The sequence below is a fragment of the Taurulus bubalis genome (genome assembly GCF_910589615.1).
Source record: "Taurulus bubalis genome assembly, chromosome: 7".
Taxonomy (NCBI): Eukaryota; Metazoa; Chordata; class Actinopteri; order Perciformes; family Cottidae; genus Taurulus; species Taurulus bubalis.
The window spans coordinates 26,249,405-26,276,492 of NC_136595.1; the positions used below are offsets into that span (position 1 = coordinate 26,249,405).

General features: G+C 43.4%; 2 protein-coding genes across 2 annotated transcripts in view; both read left to right on the forward strand.

The window, feature by feature from the left end:
- The window catches only part of cts12 (cathepsin 12), a gene marked incomplete at both ends in the record, with an annotated part of 3,147 nt that extends 721 nt beyond the window's left edge, over positions 1-2,426 (forward strand). Inside the window, 7 exons of the mRNA XM_079220848.1 lie at positions 1-92; positions 173-292; positions 690-854; positions 946-1,167; positions 1,256-1,424; positions 2,136-2,241; positions 2,327-2,426. The exon at positions 1-92 is cut by the window's left edge and continues 54 nt beyond it. Of these exons, the coding sequence (XP_079076974.1) occupies positions 1-92; positions 173-292; positions 690-854; positions 946-1,167; positions 1,256-1,424; positions 2,136-2,241; positions 2,327-2,426 (974 nt within the window). The remainder of the gene's footprint in view (positions 93-172; positions 293-689; positions 855-945; positions 1,168-1,255; positions 1,425-2,135; positions 2,242-2,326) is intronic.
- A 2,032-nt stretch (positions 2,427-4,458) lies between these two features.
- lama3 (laminin, alpha 3) lies at positions 4,459-26,187 on the forward strand (the record flags this gene model as incomplete). Its single annotated transcript, XM_079220849.1, has 34 exons — positions 4,459-4,469; positions 4,939-5,056; positions 6,964-7,077; positions 7,881-7,993; positions 9,569-9,669; positions 10,187-10,353; positions 10,981-11,091; positions 11,231-11,342; positions 11,448-11,606; positions 12,437-12,633; positions 12,724-12,840; positions 13,373-13,527; positions 13,693-13,840; positions 13,911-14,010; positions 14,108-14,224; positions 14,303-14,476; positions 14,561-14,712; positions 15,822-16,028; positions 16,127-16,278; positions 16,389-16,551; positions 17,688-17,815; positions 17,904-18,054; positions 18,168-18,272; positions 18,908-19,041; positions 19,135-19,252; positions 19,337-19,462; positions 20,096-20,229; positions 21,462-21,642; positions 22,678-22,827; positions 22,909-23,068; positions 24,516-24,643; positions 24,735-24,828; positions 24,912-25,019; positions 26,039-26,187. 34 exons carry the CDS (start codon positions 4,459-4,461, stop codon positions 26,185-26,187), a joined length of 4,554 nt encoding a protein of 1,517 aa, XP_079076975.1.
- Between the last annotated feature and the right edge of the window lie 901 nt (positions 26,188-27,088).

The window sequence follows — 27,088 nt, forward strand, 5'->3', positions numbered from 1 at the left end:
GCCCGCGGCACGTGGCCTCGGAGTCAGACGAGGTGGCCGCGACGGAGTGGGAGATCTGGAAGAGCATCCACGGCGTGGCCTACGAAGACCTGGTGAGGCCGACTCCATGTCTCCAGAACCGACAGAGAGTCCTCCGATCCGCTTCTGAGTCTCTCTGTGGTTTTCCCTGCAGGACGACATGCAAAGGAGGAGCATCTGGGAGGAGAACAATCAGATGATTGAAGACAACAATGAAGGGTTTTTCATGGGGAGGAGGCCGTTCACGATGGCCATGAACAAATATGGAGACCTGGTAAGGAGAAGTGTGTTCCTCTCCACTCAGAGTCACTACCACTTTAGTCCACAGGGGGCGCCAGAACCAACACTACATGAAAGTTCCTCAAGTAGCTTTAAGTGAACATAAAGATTGCATGCCGTTTACCAACTGATCATTTGTGAATAGACTACATTTGAAATGCTTACTCAATGTGTCCTTTTGTATAAAATGTTACAAAAATTTATTTTGTTATTTTCTTCGTGCGTTTTCTTACAAAATGTCCAGCAACAAATGCTCATGACTACGTGATTTACACACGGGTTACATACAAATTAAAGTGCATTACTTTTCAAAGGGTATAGCAATGACCGGCGTGTGAGAACATTGCACTCACCAACATTCATTATTGTGAAACCGTCTTCCCGCTCTGCAGACGCAACGAGAGTACCAGGTTCTGCAGGGCGCCGTGATAGACTCCCAATTCGTGAAGAGAGGGAAGACGGTCCCGGCCCGAAGGCTGCGCACCAACGCCAAGAAGCTCAATGCCTACATTGTGGACTACAGGAACATGGGTTATGTCACCGAGGTGAAAGACCAGGTAAGACGTCTGTGAATCCATTCGGGGTTTTTATTTGATCCAGAAACATGAGCGCCTTTAAATCTGCTGCTTGTTTAAATGCACGTTTCAGGGTTTCTGTGGCTCGTGCTGGGCCTTCAGCACCACGGGAGCCATCGAGGGTCAGATCTACAAGAAGACGGGTCAGCTGGTGTCTCTGAGTGAGCAGAACCTGGTGGACTGCTCCCGGTCCTACGGCACCTACGGCTGCAACGGCGCCTGGATGGCCAACGCCTACGACTACGTGGTCCAGAACGGGCTGCAGTCCACCAGCACCTACCCGTACAGCTCGGTGGTGAGGCTCGACCCGCTGGCTCCGCCTCCAATATGATCATTATTGTTATTTATTCCGTGTCCCCCACTGCCGTTTTGCCCCTCAACAGGACACCCAGCCCTGCTACTACGACAGCAGGCAGGCGGTGGCCCACATCAAGGACTACAGGTTCATCCCCAAAGGAGACGAGCAGGCCCTGGCCGACGCCGTGGCAACCATCGGTCCAATCACAGTCGCCATTGATGCAGATCACTCGAGCTTCCTGTTCTACAGCTCAGGTTAGTCGTGCATTGCTGACTCTATACTATATATATCAGAATCAGAACCATTTATTGCCAGGTATGTTTCACATACAAGGAATTTGTCTTGAATATTGTGATATGAGATCAACTAAAATTTTGGAAAGCGATGTCTGTTCCTGGTTTTAAAGGCCGCATTCCCAGCCTGTTCTAGCTGTTCTATAATTTTCTTTAACCCACATAGTCATGATATCTAGATTATTGATGATTATTTCTGAGACATTCTCATTGTGTAAATATCACCAAAAGTAAACACTATAATATTGATATTTAAGTAATTGGACAAAATATTGTGATATTAGATTTATTCCATAAAATATATATTTTTAATCAATGGTAAATCAATATTTTCATGCTAACATTGGAGTCAAATTACTATGTCTTTGTAAAAGGTGTCAATCAAAGTGACAACCCCTTTTCTTTTTTTTATGCCATCAACTCAATGATGGTGACATTTCTATATTAAGTATTTAGTGGATGTTAAAATTAAAATACTTCCAACACCGGCACTAAACAGCGGGCAGACAGCAGTAAAGCCTGATTATCTGTCTTTGTAGCATTTAGAAGCTAATAGGAGTTGCTGGAGACCAAAACAGAGCTAAAAGTGAACATGGACGTAAACACGACTCCAAATTAATTTTGAGCATGAATCCACAAAAAGGTGACAAGACGTCGACGTTGTCTTTGCAGGAATATACGACGAGCCAATCTGCAACCCCAACAATCTGAGTCACGCGGTGCTGCTGGTCGGCTACGGCTCTGACGGAGGCCAAGACTACTGGATCATCAAGAACAGGTCAGGAAAACAACAACAACAACAACATAGGTTGATTTTGTCAAACACTAAATCTTCTATTATTCTTTGTTTCTTCTCCTCTTAGTTGGGGAAGCAGTTGGGGCGAAGGCGGCTACATGCGAATGGTCCGAGACGGCAGGAACACTTGTGGCATCGCGAGCTACGCCTTGTACCCGGTCCTCTGATCCTGAGGAATGCTTTGTTGCTTCTACTGCCTGTGTTACCGGCTGAGCCTCCTGTAGATGTTTTGTTCTCTTCTGGACCTTTTACAGTGAACACACTGCTGCTCTCAGGGACGTAGCACACACACACACACACATACACACGCACACACACACACACACACACACACACACACACACACCAACCAGAGATACAATTAACCTTCTTAAAATGTTATCTATGACAAAAAAATGCAATTTGTGTATTTGCAACACTGGTGCTACTTTTCATGCACTGTTCAATTTTTAAATGTTGGTCTATTTATCTTCCATAACACGTCGTCTTTCAGACAAGAGGAAAAAAAACATTTTATTACTTTTTCTCTTTGCATCAGTAGATTTCTCCTAAATTCACCCAGAGTGCCCATTACATAATGCCTCATTTGCATATTTAAACACAACATTTCATAAAACTTGTAACACAATAAATCCTCCTCTTAATGCGAGTGATGAAGTGGTGAAGTTTCATGGTGATACCTATGAGTTCATGTGTTGACCCTCTTCACCTGTAGAGTCTTCATCATGATGTCATGTAACTAAACTTCTCTTTAAAGGACGTTTTCTCTCCATGAGTTTGTTCTCAGACTCTGATCCAGAAATCTCCACTTCAGCAGCTCTTACATCACCAAACTTTACCGTAAAAGTCGGGTTACAAGCCGCTTCTACCTCCGGTGGGTGTCCCCGCTGTAGCAAGCTAGCAGCAGCGCTAGTACCGCTGCTGCTAGCTCCCTGCTGCTAGCTCCCTGCTGCTACTGCTACTGCCCGTGTCCCTCTGCCCACGTCGGTTGTCGAGCCGGGGCTGGTCCCGCTACCTTTGGTGGTTGTCGGGGAGCTAGCAGGAGCGCTAGCAGGAGCACTAGCTGGAGCACTAGCTGGAGCGCTAGCTGGCTACAGAGGGGAGCTAACGGGGACACTGACCGAAGGTAGTAGCGGCTTGTAACCCGACCTTTACGGTACTCTTTCATTCCTACATATATTTTGAGGGTTTTACGCAGAGGGGTTTGTTAACAACACATTCATAACCTCATTTACATAACTTTACTCTTTCAGTCCTACATATATTCTGAGGGTTCATGCAGAGGGGTTTGTTCACAACCCATTCATAACCTCATTTATATACATTTTATTGCATTATATTGAAAGCATTTTCTGATTCGTGGGGTAATACAAAGAGATATCCAACATTCCAACAAAATGAAACAAGAATTTTAAACTTGGCTTCATCCAATGTTCAGATTCATGATCAGGAAACGAGAAAAAGATAACGCGTCGTTTATCTATCTAGAGAAAACATTATTGTCTTAATCTTAATAATCAACCTGACACAACAACGTTTAACCTAATGGTGCCTAATTTAAGCAAATGTTTGTACATTTGCTGTATAAAACATATTACTGCGTGATTTGGAAATGTCTTGTTATTTCTCCAGACTGCAAAACTTTGGTATATATTTGTATATATATACTGTGTGTACTTGTAGAACATGTTATATATCTAGAAGGGGATGAGAGGCCTCAGTGTTTGAGACAGAACTAATGCAAAGTGTACTATTATAAACAATATTGTATCACTTACTTACTGGCTCAACTGAATATATACAAAGTGACTCATAATAAAGTTTTTTTTCTCTGAAGTGTATATTTGTCACTTGATCTGCATTCTTCAATCTCAGAGGTACATATTGTACTTTTTACTGTACTACATCTTAGAGGTACATATTGTACTTTTTACTGTACTACATCTTAGAGGTAAATGTTGTACTTTTTACTGTACTACATCTTAGAGGTAAATGTTGTACTTTTTACTGTACTACATCGCAGAGGTACATATTGTACATTATACTTATCTACATCTAAGAGGTACATATTGTACTTTTTACGGTACTACATCTCAGAGGTACATATTGTACATTATACTTATCTACATCTCAGAGGTACATATTGTACATTATACTTATCTACATCTAAGAGGTACATATTGTACGTTTTACTATACTATGTCTAAGAGGTACATATTGTACATTATACTTATCTACATCTAAGAGGTAAATATTGTACTTTTTACTATACTACATCTAAGAGGTAAATATTGTACTTTTTACTGTACTACATCTCAAAGGTACATATTGTACTTTTACTCCTCTACAGCTCAAAGGTACATATTGTACTTTTACTCCTCTACAGCTCAGAGGTATATATTGTACTTTATACTCCTCTACATCTCAGAGGTACTATTGTACTTTGAGTACTTTTGTTCAGCCACACCCCGCTGAACCTTGAGCCTACCTTTATGCTACACTCATTAGCCTTTCTTCATGCGTCCCACGTAAAAAGCTCCAAGGTTCACCTGTTGCAGGTGTTTATTGGGGGGAGGGGCTTATCACCACTAGACTCATATGGCTGACGGAACGGCTCATAATGCAGTGGAATATGTCTTTGCTTTGGTGGTTTTTGCTTTGCTTCGCTCCGGGTTGTAGCTCCACTGAGACGCACTCAAAGTATGAGCATGACAGACAAAGTCCGATCCACCAGAAGACGCAGAAGAAGTTCTGTGATCCTTCCTCCAGCAACCAGACAGCAGGCGCCGTCACCCAGGTAATGAGCGCGTCGTTAAGGGTTTTTATCAATTTGTTTCCCGCTTTTTTTTTCTGTCAGTAAGAAGAATACGTTGCAAAACAATGTCGAGGACTCATTTATTGCTCCACGTTAAAATGTTCCTTCAAAAGTGAATTAAGTCAGTGTATACATCCATTATCACTATGAGACATTTATCTCATTATATCTCAGGAAATAAAAATTAATATATTTATGGCATCTTGAATATGTGTATTTTAAAAATTCACTCTCTTCAGTGTTGGAAAAATAACTAAGTACATTTACTCAAGTATTGTACTTAAATGCATTTGTACTTTCCTTGTGTATTTCCATTTTATGCTTCTCTACTTCTCCTCCACTAAATCTGAGAGATAAATATTGTACTTTTTAACTGTAATACATCTCAGGTATATATTTGTACTTCTTACATTTGTCTGAGAGCTTTAGTTACTTTTTAGATTACAGTTTTTCATCCCCTTCCTGTCCAGTTAAAACCTCGTATCTCCAGATGTGTAGATGTTGAATATTTGTGATAAACTGAAGGATGTAGTGTTTCCTTTATGTGTTGAGAAACTCCTCCCACTTCTTCAGCAAAATAAACTTTAAAACTCCTCTTGGATCAGCTGGAAAATGCATCGTCACAAAGCTGAAAACAGGCTATTTTATTTGTAGAGGCGTGCAAACAAACATACAACATACACATTAATGCATTGGTAATATTAATCCAGAAACATCATAATATATATACTAGTAAAACATTGACAGGGAACAAAACAACCACAAAGAGACACAACATGACTACAGAGACACAACACAATCACAAAGAAACACACAATAACTACGAACAGACACCAAATGACTACCAAGATACAATAAATAACTACAAAGAGACACAAAACAACTAGAAAGATACACAAAATTACTACAAATAAACAAGAAATTACGAAAAAGAGACACAAAATGACTACAGAGACACAACACAATCACAAAGAAACACACAATAACTACAAAGAGACACAAAACAACCACAAAGAGACACAAAGAGACACAAAATGACTACAGAGACACAACACAATCACAAAGAAACACACAATAACTACAAAGAGACACAAAACAACCACAAAGAGACACAAAGAGACACAAAATGACTCCAGAGACACAACACAATCACAAAGAAACACACAATAACTACAAAGAGACTCCAAATGACGACAACGATACAATAGATAACGACAAAGAGACACAAAACAACCACAAAGAGACACACAATAACTACAGGGACATAAAATGACTACAAAGATACAATAGATAACTACAAAGATACACAAAACAACAACAAAGAGACACAAAGAGACACAAAATGACTACAGAGATACAATCACAGAGACACAAAAATAACTAGAAAGATACACCAAATGACGACAAAGATACAATAGATAGCTAGAAAGATACACAAAACAACCACAAAGAGACACAAAATGACTACAGAAACGCAACACAATCACAAAGAAACACACAACAAAAACAAAGAGACACAAAATAACTACAGAGACACAATCACAGAGACACACAATAACCACGAAGAGACACAAAAGCACCTGTTGCATGTCTGTGCCCGGGAGCTCTTTGTTTCATAATGTGCGTGTTCCTTTCCGTCTCCATGTCACACACTGGTTTGACAACTCGATATTGCATCTCCTCAGTGACACCGTGTGTAATTAAAATCATTAAATCCACATGTTGTTGCCGTTAATCACTTTGCAGCGTGAGCACTCAGTGATAATGTGTTTCTCCTGAGCGGGTCGGAGGGTCGGACTGTTCGCTCGTGTTGATTGTCTCACGGCTGTTGGGCTGTGTGTGTCGATGTGTGCGTGTCGATGTGTGTGTCGGTGTGTGTGTCGACACAGGAGTGCAGCTCGGGGTCCTACAGACAGCGGGCCGGACCGGACCGGGGTCAGTGTGTGCCGTGCGGCTGCAGCGGACTCTCCAACGAGTGTGATCAGCTAACAGGGAACTGTGTGGTTGGTTTTACACACACACACACACACACACACCAACACACACACACACACACACACGCACGCACAACCATGCACACCCACACCCACACAAACACCCCCCCCACACACACACACTCACGCACAATCGCGCACACACATGCATACGCACGCACAACCGCGCACACACACGCATACACACACGCACTCACACACACACATACACACGCATACGCACGCAAGCACACACATGCACACACACACACACGCACACACACACGCGCACACACACACATGCATATGCACACACGCACACACATGCACGCACGCACAATCACACACACACACGCATACGCACGCACAACCGTGCACACACACGCATACACACACGCACACACACATACACACGCATACGCACGCATACGCACGCACGCACACACGCACACACATGCACGCATGCACAATCACACACACGCATGCGCACGCACAACCGCGCACACACACGCATACACACACACACGCACACACACACACACACACGCACACACACACACGCACACACACACACACACACACACGCACACACACGCACGCACAACCGCGCACACACACGCACACACACACACGCATACGCACGGACAACCACGCACACACACACACACACACTCTCACACACACACACACACACACACACACACACACACACACACACACACACACACACACACACACACACACACAGTTGCTGATTTACAGCACTCTTTAAAAGGGTTTGTGGTATTTGTGGGCCAAAATAAGGTGTTCGTTCGTATGCTAACTGACCTCAGAACTGTCAGTTTGACACCGCCGGGCATCGCTGTGAGCGGTGTAAAGAGGGTTACTATGGAAACGCAGCCACCAGGACCTGCCGGGCCTGTCCATGCCCGTTAACGCGGAACAAGTCAGTATCTTTTTTTTAAATTATCTTCAGCTCAACTGCTCTGCATCCGCATGAATTCATCTGGCCTGTCTGGACGTCGGCTCCGGGCTGATGGAATGTTTGTGTCACCGTGGTTACAGTGGAGCGCGATGTGAGAGGTGTGTGTGCGACTCAAGAAGTGCAACCCAGTTGTCAGAATTTGAGGCATTGTACGCTTGCCTCAGGATATGTTGAAACCCATCCCCAAAAATAAACATTTCATAAGTATGTTTTATATCAGCCTTGTATCGTGCAGAAACTTACAATGCCACGGAGTGCAACATTGCGATGGAACAACAACACAACGGGACAACGCGACGCAACAACGCGACGCAACAACGCGACGCAACAACGCGATGCAACAACGCGATGCAACAACGCGATGCAACAACACGACGCAACAACACGACGCAACAACGCAACAACGCGAGGCACCAACGCAATAATGTGATGCAACAATGTGAGACAACAATGCGACGCAACAATGCAATGCAACAACACGACGCAACAACGCAACAACGCGAGGCACCAACGCAATAATGTGATGCAACAATGTGACACAACAATGCGACGCAACAATGCAATGCAACAACACGACGCAACAACGCGACGCACCAACGCAATGCAACAATGCAATACTACAATGCAATACTACAACACAATGCAACAACATGACGCAACAACGCAATGCAACCAACAATGCAACCAACAACGCAACGCAACAACGCATCGCAACAATGCCAATGTGACGCAACAACGCAACGCAACAACGTGTCGCAACAATGTGTCGCAACAATGTGTCGCAACAATGCCAATGTGACGCAACAACGCAACAATGTGTCGCAACAATGTGTCGCAACAATGTGTCGCAACAATGCAAATGTGACGCAACAACACGACACAACAATGCCAATGTGACGCAACAACACGTCGCAACAATGCCAATGTGACGCGTCAACGTGACGTAACAACGTGATGCAACAACGTGATGCAACAACGTGATGCAAGAACGTGATGCAACAACGTGATGCAACAACGTGACGCAACAACGTGATGCAACAACGTGATGCAACAACGTGATGCAACAACGTGACTAACAGCAGCCCGCAGCGGGCTTTGTTATACTGTTACGCAATGCAACAACCGTAAAGTCAACACTTACTTTTGGTTTTACACAGGACTCAAACAATGGTCTCCTGGGTGAAAGTCGGTGGTTCTACTCGTTATTGTAACACGTAACTTTCCGACAACATAACTTTCAATGACGATCGCTCAATACACATTTATGTAACTGAATGCAAAAACATCCACGTTCAACGTTTTTGGGGTTTGCAGAAACGTACAATGCCAACATTTTGTCGACTGGACTGAGAAGTCAAACATTTCCAAACACAAGACAACACATCGTTTACTTTACATCTCAAGATTGTAAATGATGTAGTAAAATGTTGCATCCTTATCCCCATTGTCCACCGCTGAACACAAGGCCCATGACTTATAGTAGCATGTAGGACTGACAATACAGTCATTGACCCTCTTGTTTCTTCTCTCTTTAAGATGTTCATTCGGTTACTACGGCAATCCAGCGGTGCACGGAGGCAGCTGCACGCCCTGCAAATGCAAAGAGGGCTTCAACATTTGTGATCCTCTGACTGGAGGTAATTATACATTTTCACAGGAATACATACGAATATAAAAGTTTGATAGAATTGTCTTTCAGTTAAACAGAAAGTCAAAACCACCAGTGTTCCTTATATGTGTAATTATTACAATTTCTTATAATGACTATGTTTTGAAGGGGTAGGTGATTTAAAGGTATACTACGCAATAATTGCCGCTTACAGGTTGTAGATAATGACACTGCCACACACTTCTAGTGGGTCATACGGGATAAATGAGAGGGATAACCTTTGTAGGAGGCTACACATTATTTTTAAAAGAAAATCCTGCATAGTAGACTTTTAACATTGGACAAATGAAAAAAAAAAAAAAAGGTTAAGTTCAAAGTTGCAGAGTCGAGCTGCTCATAACTATAATACACCGGCCTTCATCCACTTTAATAACCAGTGCAGCACATCTGGTAACAGCTGTGTTCACTGGTGGGTTTGGGTTGAAGATTCATTTTGACATAAATTGTCTTATAGCTTTTAATCCTCTGCCTGTATCTGCTGACAGAATGCGACCGCTGTCCCATCGCCTTACTGGTCGACTCGGAAAAGATGGCCGACGTCCTGGCTCGGCTGGGACGGCAGCTGCAGAACGTCGCCAATGGTTCGGTTTCACTCTCCAGACTGAACCAGCTGGAGGCCGACGTCTCTGGAAGCGAGGTGCAGTGGATGCAGGTTTTCGGTTTCTCTGCGTTTAGGTTAAAGTAAAACTGTTAAACTGTCCTTTAAAGGGGCAGTGCGGAGGATTTGGTGCAGATTGCAACCAACTAAATGTCTTTTCCGCTCACTCCTGATACGATATGAAGCGATCATGCTACGCTAACTACAACACAACAAATCTTAGTTTCAGTTGATTATACGATAACTGTTGTGAATATTACACTCCATTTTTGGTGACAGAACCCCCAAATACTTCGGCATTCCTCATGCAAGCGTTTATAGCTATACCTGCGAAAAAATTAATGCAATACGTAGATAAATACGTAAAAATGAGAAGTTAACGTTGATTTATTCGTCACGTAACTTCCGTACTTAAGTAACGACACTTCTGTGGTTATTTTAGTATATTTTAGGAAGACCTGCAGGAACTGACACCCGTCCAAAAAAGAGGAATACGTTTTTGTGAGATGTCATACTAAATGTGAGGTCCTCACGTTCAAATTCTACACACTGGCCCTTTAAAGAAACATTTCCAATAAAGAGCTTGCCTAAAAATGATCCCAACTTCTGCTCCATTCTTATCACACAACAACGTTTCTCCATATTCAGACGTTCTCCTCACCTCCTCCTCTGTTTTTGTAGATCCTGGTTGGGAGGCTCAGCGCTGCTGTGAGACACCTGGACCCAGAGGTTGAACAGCTGGAGGCAGATGTGGAAGTGGTCAGAGGTGACGTCAGTCAACTGACTGAAAAGGTACCTGGAGGGAAATATTGTTTTCACACTGCAGGAGGTTGTTTCATAATAGAGCAATGCACCATGACACATCTTAACCTTGCTGCGATATATGAATCAATTAGTGAAGAGTCTAAACAAGTCGTTATCAACTTTCCAGACACTTAAAACTGAATCAGATCTGGAGAAGTTCTCCCAGAATGTGAATGGAACAACGTCAAAGGCGGAGGACGTCCTCTCTGAAGCTGAGGCTCTCCTCACACCAATACAGGGTACATCCGTTAATAATACTATATTATATGTCGAATTGTCAAGAGAGAGACTGAATGACGAGTCAAAGTGAGCCACGGACGTATCAATTATTGTGGTCTTTACAGATTTGATCAGGCGGCAGATTGAGGTGCCGGTCGCTCCCTCTGACGACACCGAAGCAGAGATGCTGGAGGAGGTGAGGAGCGGCCTGCAGGACATGAGAGAGGGAGGCTGCAGCGCTCAGAGAGACGGAGCTGGCAGACAGCAGGAGGACGCACACAAATGTGAGATTTAAATGTTCATTTGTTACTTTCTGGCACAGAGTTTCATGTTCTTGTCTGTGAGTAGAACACCTGGTGTTCGCTCGTCGCTCTGACGCAAACGTTCACTCCACAGGGAAGTGAAGGAGCCGCTGACTTTTAAAGCTGCAACTTTACCAACACTTATCTTCTAGATTAAAAGACAAAACGGCTTATTTTTAACCTTCTACCCAGCGCTTAAATGTCCTGGATTTAAAAAGAGAATCATTTAAAAAGAAAACAACTTAGATTTTGAACTCTCAGATTTCGACCCCCTGGTGGTCAGAAGAGAGAATGCAGCTTTAACACATGAATCATAGACTTCTATACAACCGGAGGAGTCGCCCCCTGGTGGCCAGGAGAGAGAATGCAGCTTTAACACATGAAGTATAGACTTCTATACAACCAGAAGAGTCGCCCTCTGGTGGCCAGGAGAGAGAATGCAGCTTTAACACATGAAGCATAGACTTCTATACAACCAGAGGAGTCACCCACTGGTGGCCAGGAGAGAGAATGCAGCTTGAACGCATGAAGTATAGACTTCTATACAACCAGAAGAGTCGCCCTCTGGTGGTCAGTAGAGAGAATGCAACTTTAACACATGAAGCATAGACTTCTATACAACCAGAGCAGTCACCCCCTGGGGGTCAGTAGAACTCCCTTCCTGCTAATAGTTCCACCTAAGTGCTACGATCTGGGTCTTAAAGAAAAGGCTACATTTATGTGTTTATATTTATTTGGACGAACAAAAGACACGACAGAATGAAAGAAATGGCAACGAAGATAAAATGTAACAGTCTGTGTGTTGTCCTCAGTGTTGGACATCATCAGGAACAACACAGCACATCCTGTGGAAACCAACCGGGCGGTAACGAGACAGACGGCAGACTCTCTCATGGCGTCGGCCTCTTCTCTGATGGCGGCGGCCGAGCTGCTGTCAGACGCAGAGGACAGAGTGGACCGGACGCGGGGCCTGAACCTGAAGGGCCGGACGGCCCTCCAACACCTGGAGGTGAAGTAAAACTCAGCTGGAGGTCGTCCCATACCGCTCACTCCTCTGTACAAGGTTTTGCGTCACCTCTTTTTTGTCGCCATTTGCCAGCATCTTCAAACTCAGCTGGAGCGAGAGCAAAGATCTCTCCTTCCCCTGACGGAGATGACCGAAGGTCTGCTGAGGAACATCACCGATGTCTATTTGAGGCTTGAGGAAATTAAAAAGGTAAGCGGGCAGGACACACTAGTTGTCACAATAAAGTGCAAAGAAACAGCAACACACGTGTCAGCGGAGGCTCAAAGTTACTTCAAGTTTCCTGTGTCTGTGTCCGGGGCTTTTATTGTGAAGGCTTGAACGGAAGAAGAGAAAAAGGGAAAAAATTGACTGTCTTTTTTTGGAGGGGAATAAAGTTGTCGCCATCTTGGTGCAGACAGCCCAATGTTATTAATGTAATACCGTTATAAAGGTATATAGGCACAACATAAGTCTCTGCTATAGTAAAATCTTCCAACAAAACAAGTTTATGTGAAACACTGGATTTATATTGCAAACTGTATTTAGTTTAACTCATTTTTTTTGTATGTATTATTAACAGCCGGTATATAGTATAGGTGGTACAAAAATAAAAAAAGACTATTATTTTGAAAAAAACACAGTCGGTATCGTAGAATTGTAACAAAATGTCTCGGTATCGTATGCAATTTGAAACGCTTGGTATCATCGGTACCCATCACTCAATTCATTGCGTACATTTCAGGGGTTTGAGAAGCAAGCGGCTCAACTCGACGGAGCCAAGACCGAACTCTTCAAGAAGCAAAACCACATTTTACAAATAACGGCAAAGATGGAAATCGTAACCAAAGCTGAGGAGCAGAAAGAGGAGCTCGGCAGAGCGGCGGCAGAACTTCAACAGTGAGTGTGAAGCGGAGGATCATTTAAATCATTTTTTTTTATGTTTCTGTTTAATCCGTTTAAAACTGAATTTCTCGACCAAGAGTCGTATAAAAGCACTTAATGGTCGTGTGCCATTAGTTAAGCTACTGCATGCCACCATATTATTGCCATATGTTACTGCAGAATGCTTCATAATGCGAGCAGCAGCACCAACCTGCTCAGCCTGCCGGGTAAAGGAGCCGATAGCAGAATCACGAACGCCGTGGAAAAGGCAGCGACGGCAGCGAATCAGTCCAGAGAGGCTGCTGATGAAGTCCTCAAGGCAACCCAGGTGCTATGAGTAACGTAACCCTAAAACACCATCATATCTTATATCACATGATTCTTATTCTATCAACTAGGATGTGACGGCGGGAGGTCTGGTCAACAGGGTTGCCGGATTCAAAGATAATTCCACTAATTTACTCACAGAAGCCCATGAGACTCAAAGTGACCTCACAGGTGCGAGAAACAGCAGCGTCTGCATCACGTCAGACACACGATATTAATTAAGAATGTGAAAAAAGTGAAATATTGTTTTGTATTTCTTTTGAAACAGTTCTGTCACGCGCGGCGAACGCCTCCAAAGATCGCGTGAAGAAGCAGAGAGGGAAAGGAGAAACCCTACGAATGGACATCTCGACCGTCGGCGACGACCTCGGAAAGATGGGCGGAGGTGGGTTTGATCGCTCGGCGAGAAAACGGGTTGCACTCAATTCTTTGTCTCACGGTCGATTACGGCATCTGATTTCAGACGACACGGGCGTCCTGATAGTGTCTGCGAAGGCGGCGGCCTCGGCCTCCAACGCCACGGTCAGTGACATCACAGAGAGGCTGAGGAACATCAGCCGGGACGTGGAGAGGAAAGCTTCGGCCGCCGTCGGCGGGAATGTAGACGACGCGTTGTTGGTCGACGCGGAGCGGACGGGTGAGTATTTAACACGACATTTAAACGTCATCTTGCAGCTGGAAAGTGATCATGTTGTCTTGTCTGTTCTCTGTGTCTCTTCAGTGAAGAACTTGAGCGCAACTCTTGCAGTGTTGAGAGGCAAAATCACAAAAGTTGAGGCTCTCAGTGGGAAGATGCCCCCTAGTGGCAACATGACAGAAAGCATCAGGAGAATCAAGGACGTGATCGAGGAGACAAGAAACTTTGTTAAAAGGGTGAAGTATTATTGTTCATTGCCTGCCAGTTTTGATTTAAAGCTTGGTGCAATACATTTTTTAAGAGTTTTGAGAGCTGTTGAGTCAGGAGAAACCTTTTTGTGGAGCATAATTCAGGGGTATAATGATGAAATCAGGCCACTACGCCACTGTTTGTAGTGATGAACCCATCCCCCGACTTTGAAATAACTTTACTGAGCTGCTTCTCTCTCCCCCCTCACATAGTAACGTGTTCTGACACAACAGGCTGCTATTTTCAGCAAATTTACGTCTATTTTTAATCTAATTTGTTCCCTCAATTTGATTTAATCGTCTCAATGTTTTGATTTGTGCGCACAGTTTACTAATTTGTGCCTTCAATTAAATGTAATTGTTGTTTAGGCACAAATTGAATAATTACATACATTTTCGCATTCATTACAGCCACCACCTGCGTCAGGCACTTGTCCTTGGTTGTTCTGGATCGAGACTCTTTAATGAAGCTTTGGTTAAGCTCGGGGATGAGTTAAAGACATGTTGACAACACCTGCTTTGCAAGGAAATATTGATAGTAAAAGGTAATTATCGAGGATTTTTGAGAGCTGGTGGATTTTACCGTTGCCGTTACGCTGACTTGGAGGACGCCATCGTATATTTAGTTGGTCAACTGAAAGGTCCTGGAAAACGTTTGAGGTGGAGGAAACTACTTGAGGCCTTTTTGGGAGATAGGCTGGTCTGTGGTACTGTCTCTCTTTATGAAAACACACCTGTGAGCTCAAATTAACCCTTTATCGTGCAAGTGACCAATCATAATCATACGTGGTAATTTCTCTCAATGGCCCTTGTTCAGTCGTTTTCTGTGTAAAATGGTAACTGCTGGTAAATGTAGTGGGGCATCGAGCTGCTAATGAGCTTTATCCACAGTAGTTGGTATAGAGACCAAAACACAGCTAAAAAGAGAGAGAATATTGGACTTGCATCAGATGGACAGAAACAAAAACAGCTGTTCGCCAACACGTGAGGTTGAAAGCTCGTTTCCACTGCCCCCAAGTGGCCAAACCTATTATGGCAGGTAAATAAATCATCATCAATTTACTAATAATTTCAACCTAGACTGTTTTTCCTCACAGATGTCAGTTGCCACGACTTTCGACGGAAGAGGGCACGTCGAGCTTCGACCTCCGAGAAACCTCGAAGACGTCAAAGCGTTTACGGCCGTCGATCTGCTCCTCAATCGCCACCAGAACGATCCGCCCGAGGGCGACTTCAGCCAAACGCGACGCCGGAGCAAACGAAGAGACGCCAGCTTCTTTGTTTTCTACCTGGGCAACAAGGATGTGAGTGCGTCTCCCATTCTAAAAATATAGAAAGATGCATCTTTATGCAGAAAAGGTACACTGTCGCGATCTTAGTTGTCACGTTATTTCATTTGTAGGCTTCCGGAGACTTCATTGGGATGGCCATCAGAAGCAGTGTGTTGGTTTGTGTCTACAAGTTGGGGGGAGTTGCCCATGAAGTGGAAACCAGCCACATAAAAACAACCTCCAATGTGAACTCCTCACACTTTGACAGAGTTATCTTCCGAAGGTATACGTCATGACAACAAGAAGTTTAGAAAGCGAACACTGATCTTCAATCTCCCTCCTCCACCACGTTGTCGTGAACACATTATTTCCGCGTGTCCACATTTCCTGCAGAGTTTACCAAGATGCCGAAGTCAACGTCACGCGCAGCTTCACCTCGCGGACGCCGGTCAGCCTCGCTCCGAAACGCAACCTTCCCGACACGACGAGCGGCGCCCTGGAACTGGATCCAGACAGCGTCGTCTTCTACGTGGGCGGCTATCCGGAGGACTTTACGGTAACGAATTGGCACCCAGTGGGAATTGCAAAGTCTTAATCTTGACTTAATATCTCATAATTTGATTTAGTTTCTCATACTTTTGGCTTAACATCTAAGAATTCAGTCAAACTTATGACTTCCTGTACGATCTAAGTTGTAATTAAGCGAGCATAGACTTATTTGAGAAGTGGAGGTAGTCCCTGTGACGTCACCCATCTTGCGGCTTGCGGTCGATAGCTTTGCAGAGCATTTTGGCCGTCGCCATCTTGTTTCTTTGCAACCAGAAGTGATAGATACAACAGAACGCTGAAGAAATATTTTTTTAGGTAATTGATGTGTTACTTTTATGAACATAAAAACACACTGAGAAAGAGTAAAAGTTGTAAGACAAAAACACGGACAACGTTGTACTCAATCACCTTGTAGCCCCGCCCTGAAGCATACCCTGCTTTATGGTCTGTTTGACTCTAAATGGACCCTAAGGGGCAGAGGAGTCACCCCCTGGTGGTCAGGAGAGAGAATGCAGGTTTAACACATGAAGCATGGACTTCTATACAACCAGAGGAGTTGCCCCCTGGTGGTCAGGAGAGAGGATGCAGCTTTAACACATGACGCATATACTTCTATACAACCAGAGGAGTCACCCCCTGGTGGTCAGGAGAGAGAATGCAGCTTCAACACATGAAGCATGGACTTCTATACAACCACAGGAGTTGCCCCCTGGTGGTCAGGGGAGAGAATGCAGCTTTAACACATAACGCATATACTTCTATACAACCAGAGGAGTCGCCCCCTGGTGGTCAGTAGATAGAATGCAGCTTTAACACATGAAGCATGGACTTCTATACAAACAGTGGAGTCGCCCTCTGGTGGACATTAGAGAGAATGCAGGTTTCAAGACAATTCGGCATCGACTTTCAGAACCGGAGGTTGCCGCCTGCTATGTTGTCATCATTTTGACTCACTACCTCATGATATTCTTGTCATTTACAAGTGATAAAAGCTATAAAGTCACAAGATCGAATACATAATTGTAGTTAAGTAGCTAAATGTCCAGAACAACGTGAAGAAGTTCTCCACCATCCACTGAACTTTCATTAGAGGATCTGGGCCAGACATGATCATGGACGATGTGTGTCTTTTGCTTCCTGTAGCCTCCAGTGGAGCTGCATTACCCCAAATACAGAGGAGCAATGAAACTCTCCTCCATAAACGACAATCCCGTTTGCCTGTTCGACTACAAGCGAGCGGCCAATATGGATACAAAGCAGCCGGCGGTGAAGTAAGCGTTAAGAAGGTTTTAAGTTTTTACATTGTTTGCATTGGTTTGTTGGGTCGAAACCCGATTAAATCCTTCTTCATTTGTCCAGGATTCCCCAGTCGGAGGTGTCTGGTTACTACGAGGGAACGGGTTACCGCATGGCGTTCACAAAGGAGCCGCACAAGATGAAGAGACGGCTGTTCAAGTTTCACACGACCAGCCGAGAGACAAACGCGTTGCTGTTCTACATCGGAAACGAAGTACGACGTTTTTTTAAACACATAACTACGAAAAGAGAATATCAACGTCGTGCACGGCTACACATGGTACTAAACATAATGTACAACATGCTTTTGTGTTTTATCTGCCGTAGGAGTCTTTTTTCTGCGTGTTCGTGGAGAGCGGCTTCCTGGTGCTGCAAGGACGGCAGGCAGGCCGAGAGCTCCGAGCTCAGAGCGATGAAAGAGTGTCTCTGTTTGTAAGAGGAATAATACTTTATTACCGAGATCACTGCATCTAGAAAACTACACTTCGGCTGCTTTACTTCAGCAGTCCGAACTCAAAATAAACAGATTTCTTGCTGTGATTTAATTGCAAAAAAAGGACGCCGGAATAACTGATTTGTAAAAAGTCTGAATTCTTGCTTTGTCACGTCTGACAAACCAGGAAAAACGTTTTTAAATGCTTGTTTTCTAAATAGAGTTTGGACCAATCAGATCGTCACATGAAGTTCTCGCTCCAGTTTAAACTTTTAATTTTTTAGCATTGCTTTCTACGTACACGTGCAAAACGCGATCCCTTTGCGTTTGGCGTCATTGGGTCGCTTCTAAATCGCCCGTTTAACGCCCAGCGACTGCACAACTGTCTAATCAAAGTCAAGATGGCTGCAAAGGTAACATATTCAACATATATCATCTCATATCGTGCAGATGCTCCAGTCCAAAATGAGACCAAACATTTCTATGGATGTCAGATTTTGAGCCACGAAAAGGTCAGAATGTGTCCTGCAACAGACTAGTGGACCCGGTAGTACAGGACAGACATAAAGCTGTGCAATCTTTCTGAATTCACGTTCTTCTTCCAGTCCTAAACTAAAATCTCGTCCCGTCTCAGGACAAACACTTTGCAATCGCCATCGCAGACCGCTTCGTTTTGCAATACGGACCGGATCAGATCTCCACGGGTCACGATCCCACGACCTACGCCAGTTACTACATCGGGGGTCTCCCGGCGCAGCTCCGAGAGCGGTAACCAAACAGCCTTCGAGCAGCATTGGCAGCTTCAGCTCCTTCAGAGGAGCCCTTTCCGTGTCTAAAATGTTCCCGTCTTTTGAATCTCAGCCACGACATCGCTGCCCCGCCGCTGAGAGGATGCGTGGAACGACTGACGGCAGACGGCGAGATCGTCGAGTACAACCGGACGATCGCCGTCAGCGACGGATGTCCGGTCTCGCTGCTGGTAAAGAAGAGACGGATTCATCGGCTGCTTCGTAGGACTGAACCCTGAGAATAAAACCCCACACTGGTGTGTTTTCTGGCGCAGGGCGTTCGATCGGCGACGTTGTCCTCAGCTCTGTCGGTTGATTCCTGGAGTGATCAGCCAATCAGAATCTCTCTGGGCTTCAGGAGCTCAGACCGGCATGGCGCTCTTCTCAAAAGCAGCTCTCAGGTAAAACCCTGCAAATCCAGCTTTAAAAAGAAACATCCTTGACAGAAACGGAGTAGTTCGACATAAGTGGAGTCGGCCATGTTGCACCCACAGACTGTATATAAGGAGTGGGTGACGTCACCCATCCGATGAACGGAAGTTACCATATTTAGAATGAGGAGGAGGGAGGTAGAGACACTGGATTTGGCTCTGGTATCGACCTGTCAATCACAGTAAGCCCGCCCTGAAGCATCCTCTGCTTTATGGTCTTTAATTATGGTATTAATGTTTTTGTGTAATTTATTATCACGCTGCAGGAATGAATGTTTTTGATCTTCATTCTTTATCAATTTTTAATTTATTTTACATTTTATCTTTGTTTCCAGTTAGATATTAAATCCTTTAAATAGTGACAGGAAAACATATTTAGTTCTATTTAATATGTAAATACATTCTAATGTATGAATGTTTTTTAAAAAGCAATCATTTACTCATGAAAAAGAGTATTAAGAGTAGCTCCGTCAGAGATGCCTAACCCTAATTATGTGTTGCATTCTGCAGCTCACCACTAGATGGCACTAGATCTCACACACCGTCCCTTTCAAAGAGACTCAAAAGATCACAGACTCTCTCGTGTCCTCTGATCTTGTGCAGGGCTCCACATCTGTCCAGCTGTCCCTGGCTGACGGCTACGTCGTATTTAATGCTGATAATTACACCTTGAGGTCGGATGAAAGGTTCAGCGATGGACGCTGGCACTACTTGTCTGCAGTGAAGAGGCCAACAGGGTGAAATCTGTGTGATATACTTTTCTTTATCTCAATTAAAAAAAACTTTACTGAACCCGTCTTGATTTTTCTCCCCTCAGGTTGGAGCTCAGCATCGATAATGTGAAAGTGAATCCGGGACAATCGCCTCACATCAGACCAGCGGATCAAAATGTGCAAGGAAGGAAATTCAGAGGCTGCATCGCAAACCTTTACATAAGGAGGTTTAGAAACATTGTTTTTAAAGCCACAACTGTTCTAATCCCTCTTCCTCCGATAATAACACGACTCCGATAATAACATGACTCCATGTGCTTGTAGGCCTGAACAGAGCTTCATACCTGCTGATCTCAGCTCATTCTCGGGAGACAGAGTCCTTGGACGGTGCCGTCTCCATCCGCCACCTGACACCCCACCAGCACCCGGGTTGAATAGGACCCACAAACACAAACCTGTGAGTGCAAAAAAAGCCATTATTTCCACAGCGGTGTAATAATTCAACCACTGCTTTTATAATAAGACGAGGACGAAGGTCATTTCTCTGCTGTCTGTTAGATTCAGGCTCCGGCAGGAAGCCGGTGTAAACAGCGGCGAGCACAGCGGGATGAATACCGGCTCTCGGAGGAGACCAGCTGGCTCACTTACACCTTGCCACAACAGGACCTCAATTACAGGTAATTCGATATAAACATTGAAGAAGAAAAAAAAAACCCCGGTTTATTCCTGAAGATGTGGAAATCATGAAAGTTCAGAAACGCTATGATTTTCATTCAAGAGGGAATTAGATGCTAAATCTCAAGGGCGCTATCCTTCAATAAAATCATTTAAATTCAAGCAGAAAGTCCAAGTCGATTTATCCAGCCGGGGTTTGCAGCCATAAACACACCTGGAATTACAACAAGACACTGTAAATTACCTTTGGAGCATTTATTTACTTTATTTATAGGTTTGAGAGATGTTTTGTGCTGCAAATGCATCGTCCTCAAACTGGTATTCACTCTACACGTGTCCATTTTTTTTAGGTTATTAGACTCAACCTCAACTGACACGTACACCTTTAAAGAAATCTCACAAGTTTCACCACTATTATGAAACTAAGATTATTCAAATAGACCTTGTAGTTGCAGAGATATACTTTACCAATTTTGGGCATCGTTTTCCCAGAGGCCTTGGATATTCTTTTTCTACTTTTTAAACAGCCATCCATCCATTCATATGAACAGTGTCACTGTTGTGCTCCTCTCGTGTCTCAGGCCTCACTTCTCCCTCGACATCAGGACCCGGTCCTCCAGAGGGCTGATCCTCCACGCGGCCGGAGGAGGAGCCGTCCCGCTGCTGGCGCTCTACGTGGCCAACGGCAAGGTCAGGATGTCCCTCGGCCGAAACCGAGTCATCCAGCACAAGCAGAGGAGCGACGACGGGAACTGGCACCGAGTGAGTGACCGTTTTATAAGCCCCGCCCTCCAGGTTACTGATGCCACGCCTGTCAAAGTTAGTTAGTTAGTGTCTGTCTGTCTGTCATTCATTCAGGGCCCCGGTCCACTTTAATGGACCAGGGCCACGATTTACTTTTTCAATCTCACCTGTGTTTATTTGTCAAAATGGCTGCTGTGAAAAGGGCCTATTCGCAGTCATTTGGTGTCTCTCCTATTTTTTAGTTTATCTTTATATTTATTGAACCAGGAGTAAGAGACCCGTTGAGATTGAACTCTCTATGATATAGATATTAAGATATGATGATATATATTATTAATATATTTAATTATATATATATTTAAATATAATAATATATATAATATAATAATATATAATATATTTATTTATTATATAAATTTATATTTATATATTATATATATTATTATATATATTTGATTAATATAATATATTAATATAATATTAATATTAATATATTTAATTATTATTATGATATATATTATTAAGTTTAACATTACAGAGTAAACATATAAATATTAAGTATCAAAATACTCAATATATACAATACAATAAAATAGCAGAACATATTAAATTAAAGAAAATTAAATAATAAAGAAAATGCAAAGTATATACAATGTATGTAAAGTGTATATAAAGTATATACAGTGTATGTAAAGTATATACAGTGTATGTAAAGTGTATATAAAGTATATACAGTGTATGTAAAGTATATACAGTGTATGTAAAGTGTATGTAAAGTATATACAGTGTATGTAAAGTGTATGTAAAGTATATACAGTGTATGTAAAGTGTATATAAAGTATATACAGTGTATGTAAAGTATATACAGTGTATGTAAAGTGTATGTAAAGTATATACAGTGTATGTAAAGTGTATGTAAAGTATATACAGTGTATGTAAAGTGTATGTAAAGTATATACAGTGACTAACTAAATGACTTGGAGGCTGCAGAGTGATAGGAGGCGAACGTGTCTGAGGTCCTTTAGTCTTCGTCTTTCTTCACCTCCGTCACAGGTTGAGTTCAGTGTGGAGGAGAGCAGCTTCCACCTGCTGGTCGATGGGATCCGAGTGACTGACGGACATCTGGCCAACAGTGAAGGATCCTCTCTAGAGCTGCACAGCCCTGTTTATCTGGGAGCGGATCCCAAAAGCAAAGCCACAAAGGTCTGCGCCCCACCTCACTCGGGCATATTTCCCCCTCGCTTGTTCCCATGCTGACCGTCTCTCTCCTCCCGTCCTCCTCAGAGACACGGCGTCCCCGTGAGCAGCGTCACCGGCTGCGTGCGGAGCTTCAAGATGAACGAGGTGGTCGTCGAGGGACCGGAGGCGAGCTACAAAACGTCGCCTTGCTTCCACGGGCTCCCGGAGACGGGGACGCACTTCACCGGCGGACACGTCGTCCTAGGTTTGACCAGTTTAGGATAGGATAGGATGTATACTTTATTCATCCCCAACGGGACATTTGGTTGTGGGAGCAGCAAGCAAAGAAGTCATAGAAGACATTTAACCCTCCCATTGTCTTTGGGGTCAAAATAACCGTACAATAGGTCTGGAGGGGTCATTTTGACCCATATTGTACAGTCATTTTGACCCCTATTGTATGGTCATTTTGACCTCTATTGTACAGTCATTTTGACCTCTATTGTACAGTCATTTTGACCCCTATTGTATGGTCATTTTGACCTCTATTGTACAGTCATTTTGACCTCTATTGTACAGTCATTTTGACCCCTATTGTATGGTCATTTTGACCCCTATTGTACAGTAATTTTGACCCCTATTGTACAGTCATTTTGACCTCTATTGTACAGTAATTTTGACCCCTATTGAATGGTCATTTTGACCCCTATTGTATGGTCATTTTGACCCTTATTGAATGGTCATTTTGACCCCTATTGTATGGTCATTTTGACCCCTATTGTACGGTCATTTTGACCCCTATTGAATGGTCATTTTGACCCCTATTGTATGGTCATTTTGACCCCTATTGTACGGTCATTTTGACCCCTATTGTATGGTCATTTTGACCCCTATTGTATGGTCATTTTGACCCCTATTGTACGGTCATTTTGACCCCTATTGTACGGTCATTTTGACCCCTATTGTATGGTCATTTTGACCCCTATTGTACAGTCATTTTGACCCCTATTGTACAGTCATTTTGACCTCTATTGTACAGTCATTTTGACCCCTATTGTACAGTCATTTTGACCCCTATTGTACAGTCATTTTGACCCCTATTGTATGGTCATTTTGACCCCTATTGTATGGTCATTTTGACCTCTATTGTACAGTCATTTTGACCCCTATTGTACAGTCATTTTGACCCCTATTGTATGGTCATTTTGACCCCTATTGTACAGTCATTTTGACCCATATTGTACAGTCATTTTGACCTCTATTGTACAGTCATTTTGACCCCTATTGTACAGTCATTTTGACCTCTATTGTACAGTCATTTTGACCCCTATTGTACAGTCATTTTGACCCCTATTGTACAGTCATTTTGACCCCTATTGTACGGTCATTTTGACCCCTATTGTATGGTCATTTTGACCCCAATGAAGTATGTAAAGTGTCATAGAGTCACTTTACTGCTGCCCCTCCCTCTGGATCTCATCACGTCAGACATTCTTCATCAGTCACCACTTTTAAAACACTTAAAACCCATTTATTTAAATCTGCTGTTAACCTGTGATGATAGTTCAGTGTGTTTCTTACTGTTATGTCATCTCTCTTGCTTTTATCGTTTCTTTTCTCCCCACGTAAAGTGAATTTTGAGTACCTTTTAACAGCGCCACACAACATTTTTTAATGATAATAATTATTAACAAAGAATATTTCTGCCCTAGAGAACTACTTCCCCGTCGGCTCCCAGTTCTCGTTGGCCTTCGAGCTGCGTCCTCACCGCCTGACGGGTCTTCTCTTCCACGTCCGAGGTCACGACGCCGGCCTTAAAGTGTTCTTAATGGAAACCGAGGTGAACCCTTCTGAAAGTGAACCGACAGGCAGCGAGTTTCCAAAGAGAAACTGTATTATAAATGATTAAAACAACCGTGATCTTTCACCAGGTGGGCGTCACAGTGGAGGACGGTGACGTCGCCGTCAGTGTGTCGGTGACTCCTCCCACAAGCCTCTGTGATGGGAACTTCCACCTGGTCACAGGTATACGACCTCTCCTGTACGCACACTTTGATTCTTGAGCGAGTAGACTGTAGCTGTGACTTTTATACCCCGCCGTCCTCCAGTGTCCAAACGACGCGACGCTATCGAGCTAGCGGTGGACTCTGTGTCCGAGCAGAGAGCCGCCCACTTCCCGTCCAGCTCAACCGCCCTGGATGACCTCTACATCGGAGGTGAGGCCATCGAACGCAAAAAAGAAAGTATTGAATGTATACCAGAGGGGGGATCAAGTCGTTGTTTTGCAAGTGAAAAGCAAACGCCTCGAATGAAATCGAGCTGGAGGAAAAACTAGCAGGATCCTGTTGAGTCTGTCTGAGGTGAACTGTTAGTAGCCTCAACTACTGGAAGATATTTATTTGAGTTTCCTTTTAGAGAAATGCTCTGAGTGAACTTGAGTTCCCTCTGGTAAACAGTTCTGTTCAGTGCTTTTATTCTGAAAGGCAAGAACAGAAGGAGTGGATCTGCTCTTTTTCTGCCTTTATCAAGGTTGAAAGGAGTCATACAGTTAGCAGAATGTCTCTTGCACATAACACGGTTGTTTGATGCCTTTTGCAAAGCGGAAGCTCAGAAAAATCAACATTTTTTCTTCTTCTGCGTAATATTTGTATTCTGCGTGACAAGAACGACAGATCGGAAAAATATATGGACGTGCAAATTACTAAAAGAAAGCGCCCCCGGTGTGTAAAGGTCCTAAAGTTAAAGCCGTAATGCGCTCCTCCCCAAATGTAATGCAACAACAGAGTCATAAGGTTTAAATAGACAATAATCATGGTGTATTTATTTGTTAAAACAAGTCTGTTAAAAAAAAGTGCGACTGAATCCCATTAAAAAAAGATGTGGGAATTAAGTGTCGACTTGCTGGAAATAATAATAATAATAATATCAAAGTTAGTTGATTCAGGAAATAAACTGATTTGTGACACATTTTTTAAATAACATACATTCTAATCTTTGGGGAGAAGGTATCAAGTATTTTAAAGTCTAAGTGAAGTCACGAGTCATTGGTTTTAAAGTCGAGTCTAATGTCCACACCTCTGATGTACACACATGCAAGTCCACAACAAATAAAGATATAAATATACTTAATAGGCAAATAGTTAAACAAATACATAAAAGAAAAGATTAAAAAAAAACTGATATTGAAGAGTTTTCCACCCCCATCCCATTTGTGCTGTTCCTTTCCTCCGTGCAGGAAGCAGGAAGCAGAGGCGAGGCCCCGGGCCCTCCTCCCCGTTTGTGGGCTGCTTGAGGAACGTGAGGCTGAATGGACGACCCGTCGCCTTGGAGACCGCCTCCAGGGTGGTCGACCCCGTCAGCACCGACGGGTGCACGGCGGAGTAATGCACGGGTGCCGCGTTGACCTCTGTGACCCCCGCGGACCATTTAGCATCATTACCGACTCCCAGGCTTCGTTGCAACCCACAGAACCTCCTGTTATATAAGCCCGGCAATTATCTGATGCATTCATTTTTATTATTATGTCATTGTGATCGGAGGTTCTTGTGATTAAATCCACTTTAATGATGAGGAATCTTGCTTTTGGATGTTATGAAAACATGAAAATAAAAAGTCTTCACTAGTTTTCTGTGATCAGCGACGTTAATGACAGGACTTTGGTGATAAAACATAAGCGGTCTGAGCAAACAGGCCTGTGTGGTCAGCCCAGAGCCTCTTTTTGAAGTTTCTTCTCACAGTTCTTGTTGGGAAGTCAAAAAAACGACTAAAAAGAGCATAAACTACAAAAGGTGACCACAAATGACCCAAACAAGAATCAATACGACTACAAAGAAATGCAAAATAACCAAGAAGAAAACAAGACAAACAACAGAGAGACGCAAAAACGACCAAAACTAGAAATAAAACGCTGACAAAGAGATGCAAAATAACCCTAAAAAAGACCCAAAACCACTGCAGAGAGATGCTAAATGACTACAAAAACTAGAATCAATACTACAAAAAGATGCAAAACAACCATTTACTTATTCAAGTCATTTCCACATACGGGTTTAATGTGGGTTTATTTGTACGTGCACCGTTTTTCACACCATTCACGGGGCGATGAGACGAGTAATCCACGACTTAATAGAACATTTAGGTCACGTTTTAACCCTCTGTAGGCTCAAACTCTGCAGGGATATCTTATTAGAGAGACATCTGTGGAACACACACACACACACACACACACACACACACACACACACACACACACACACACACACACACACACACAGCTATCTGTACA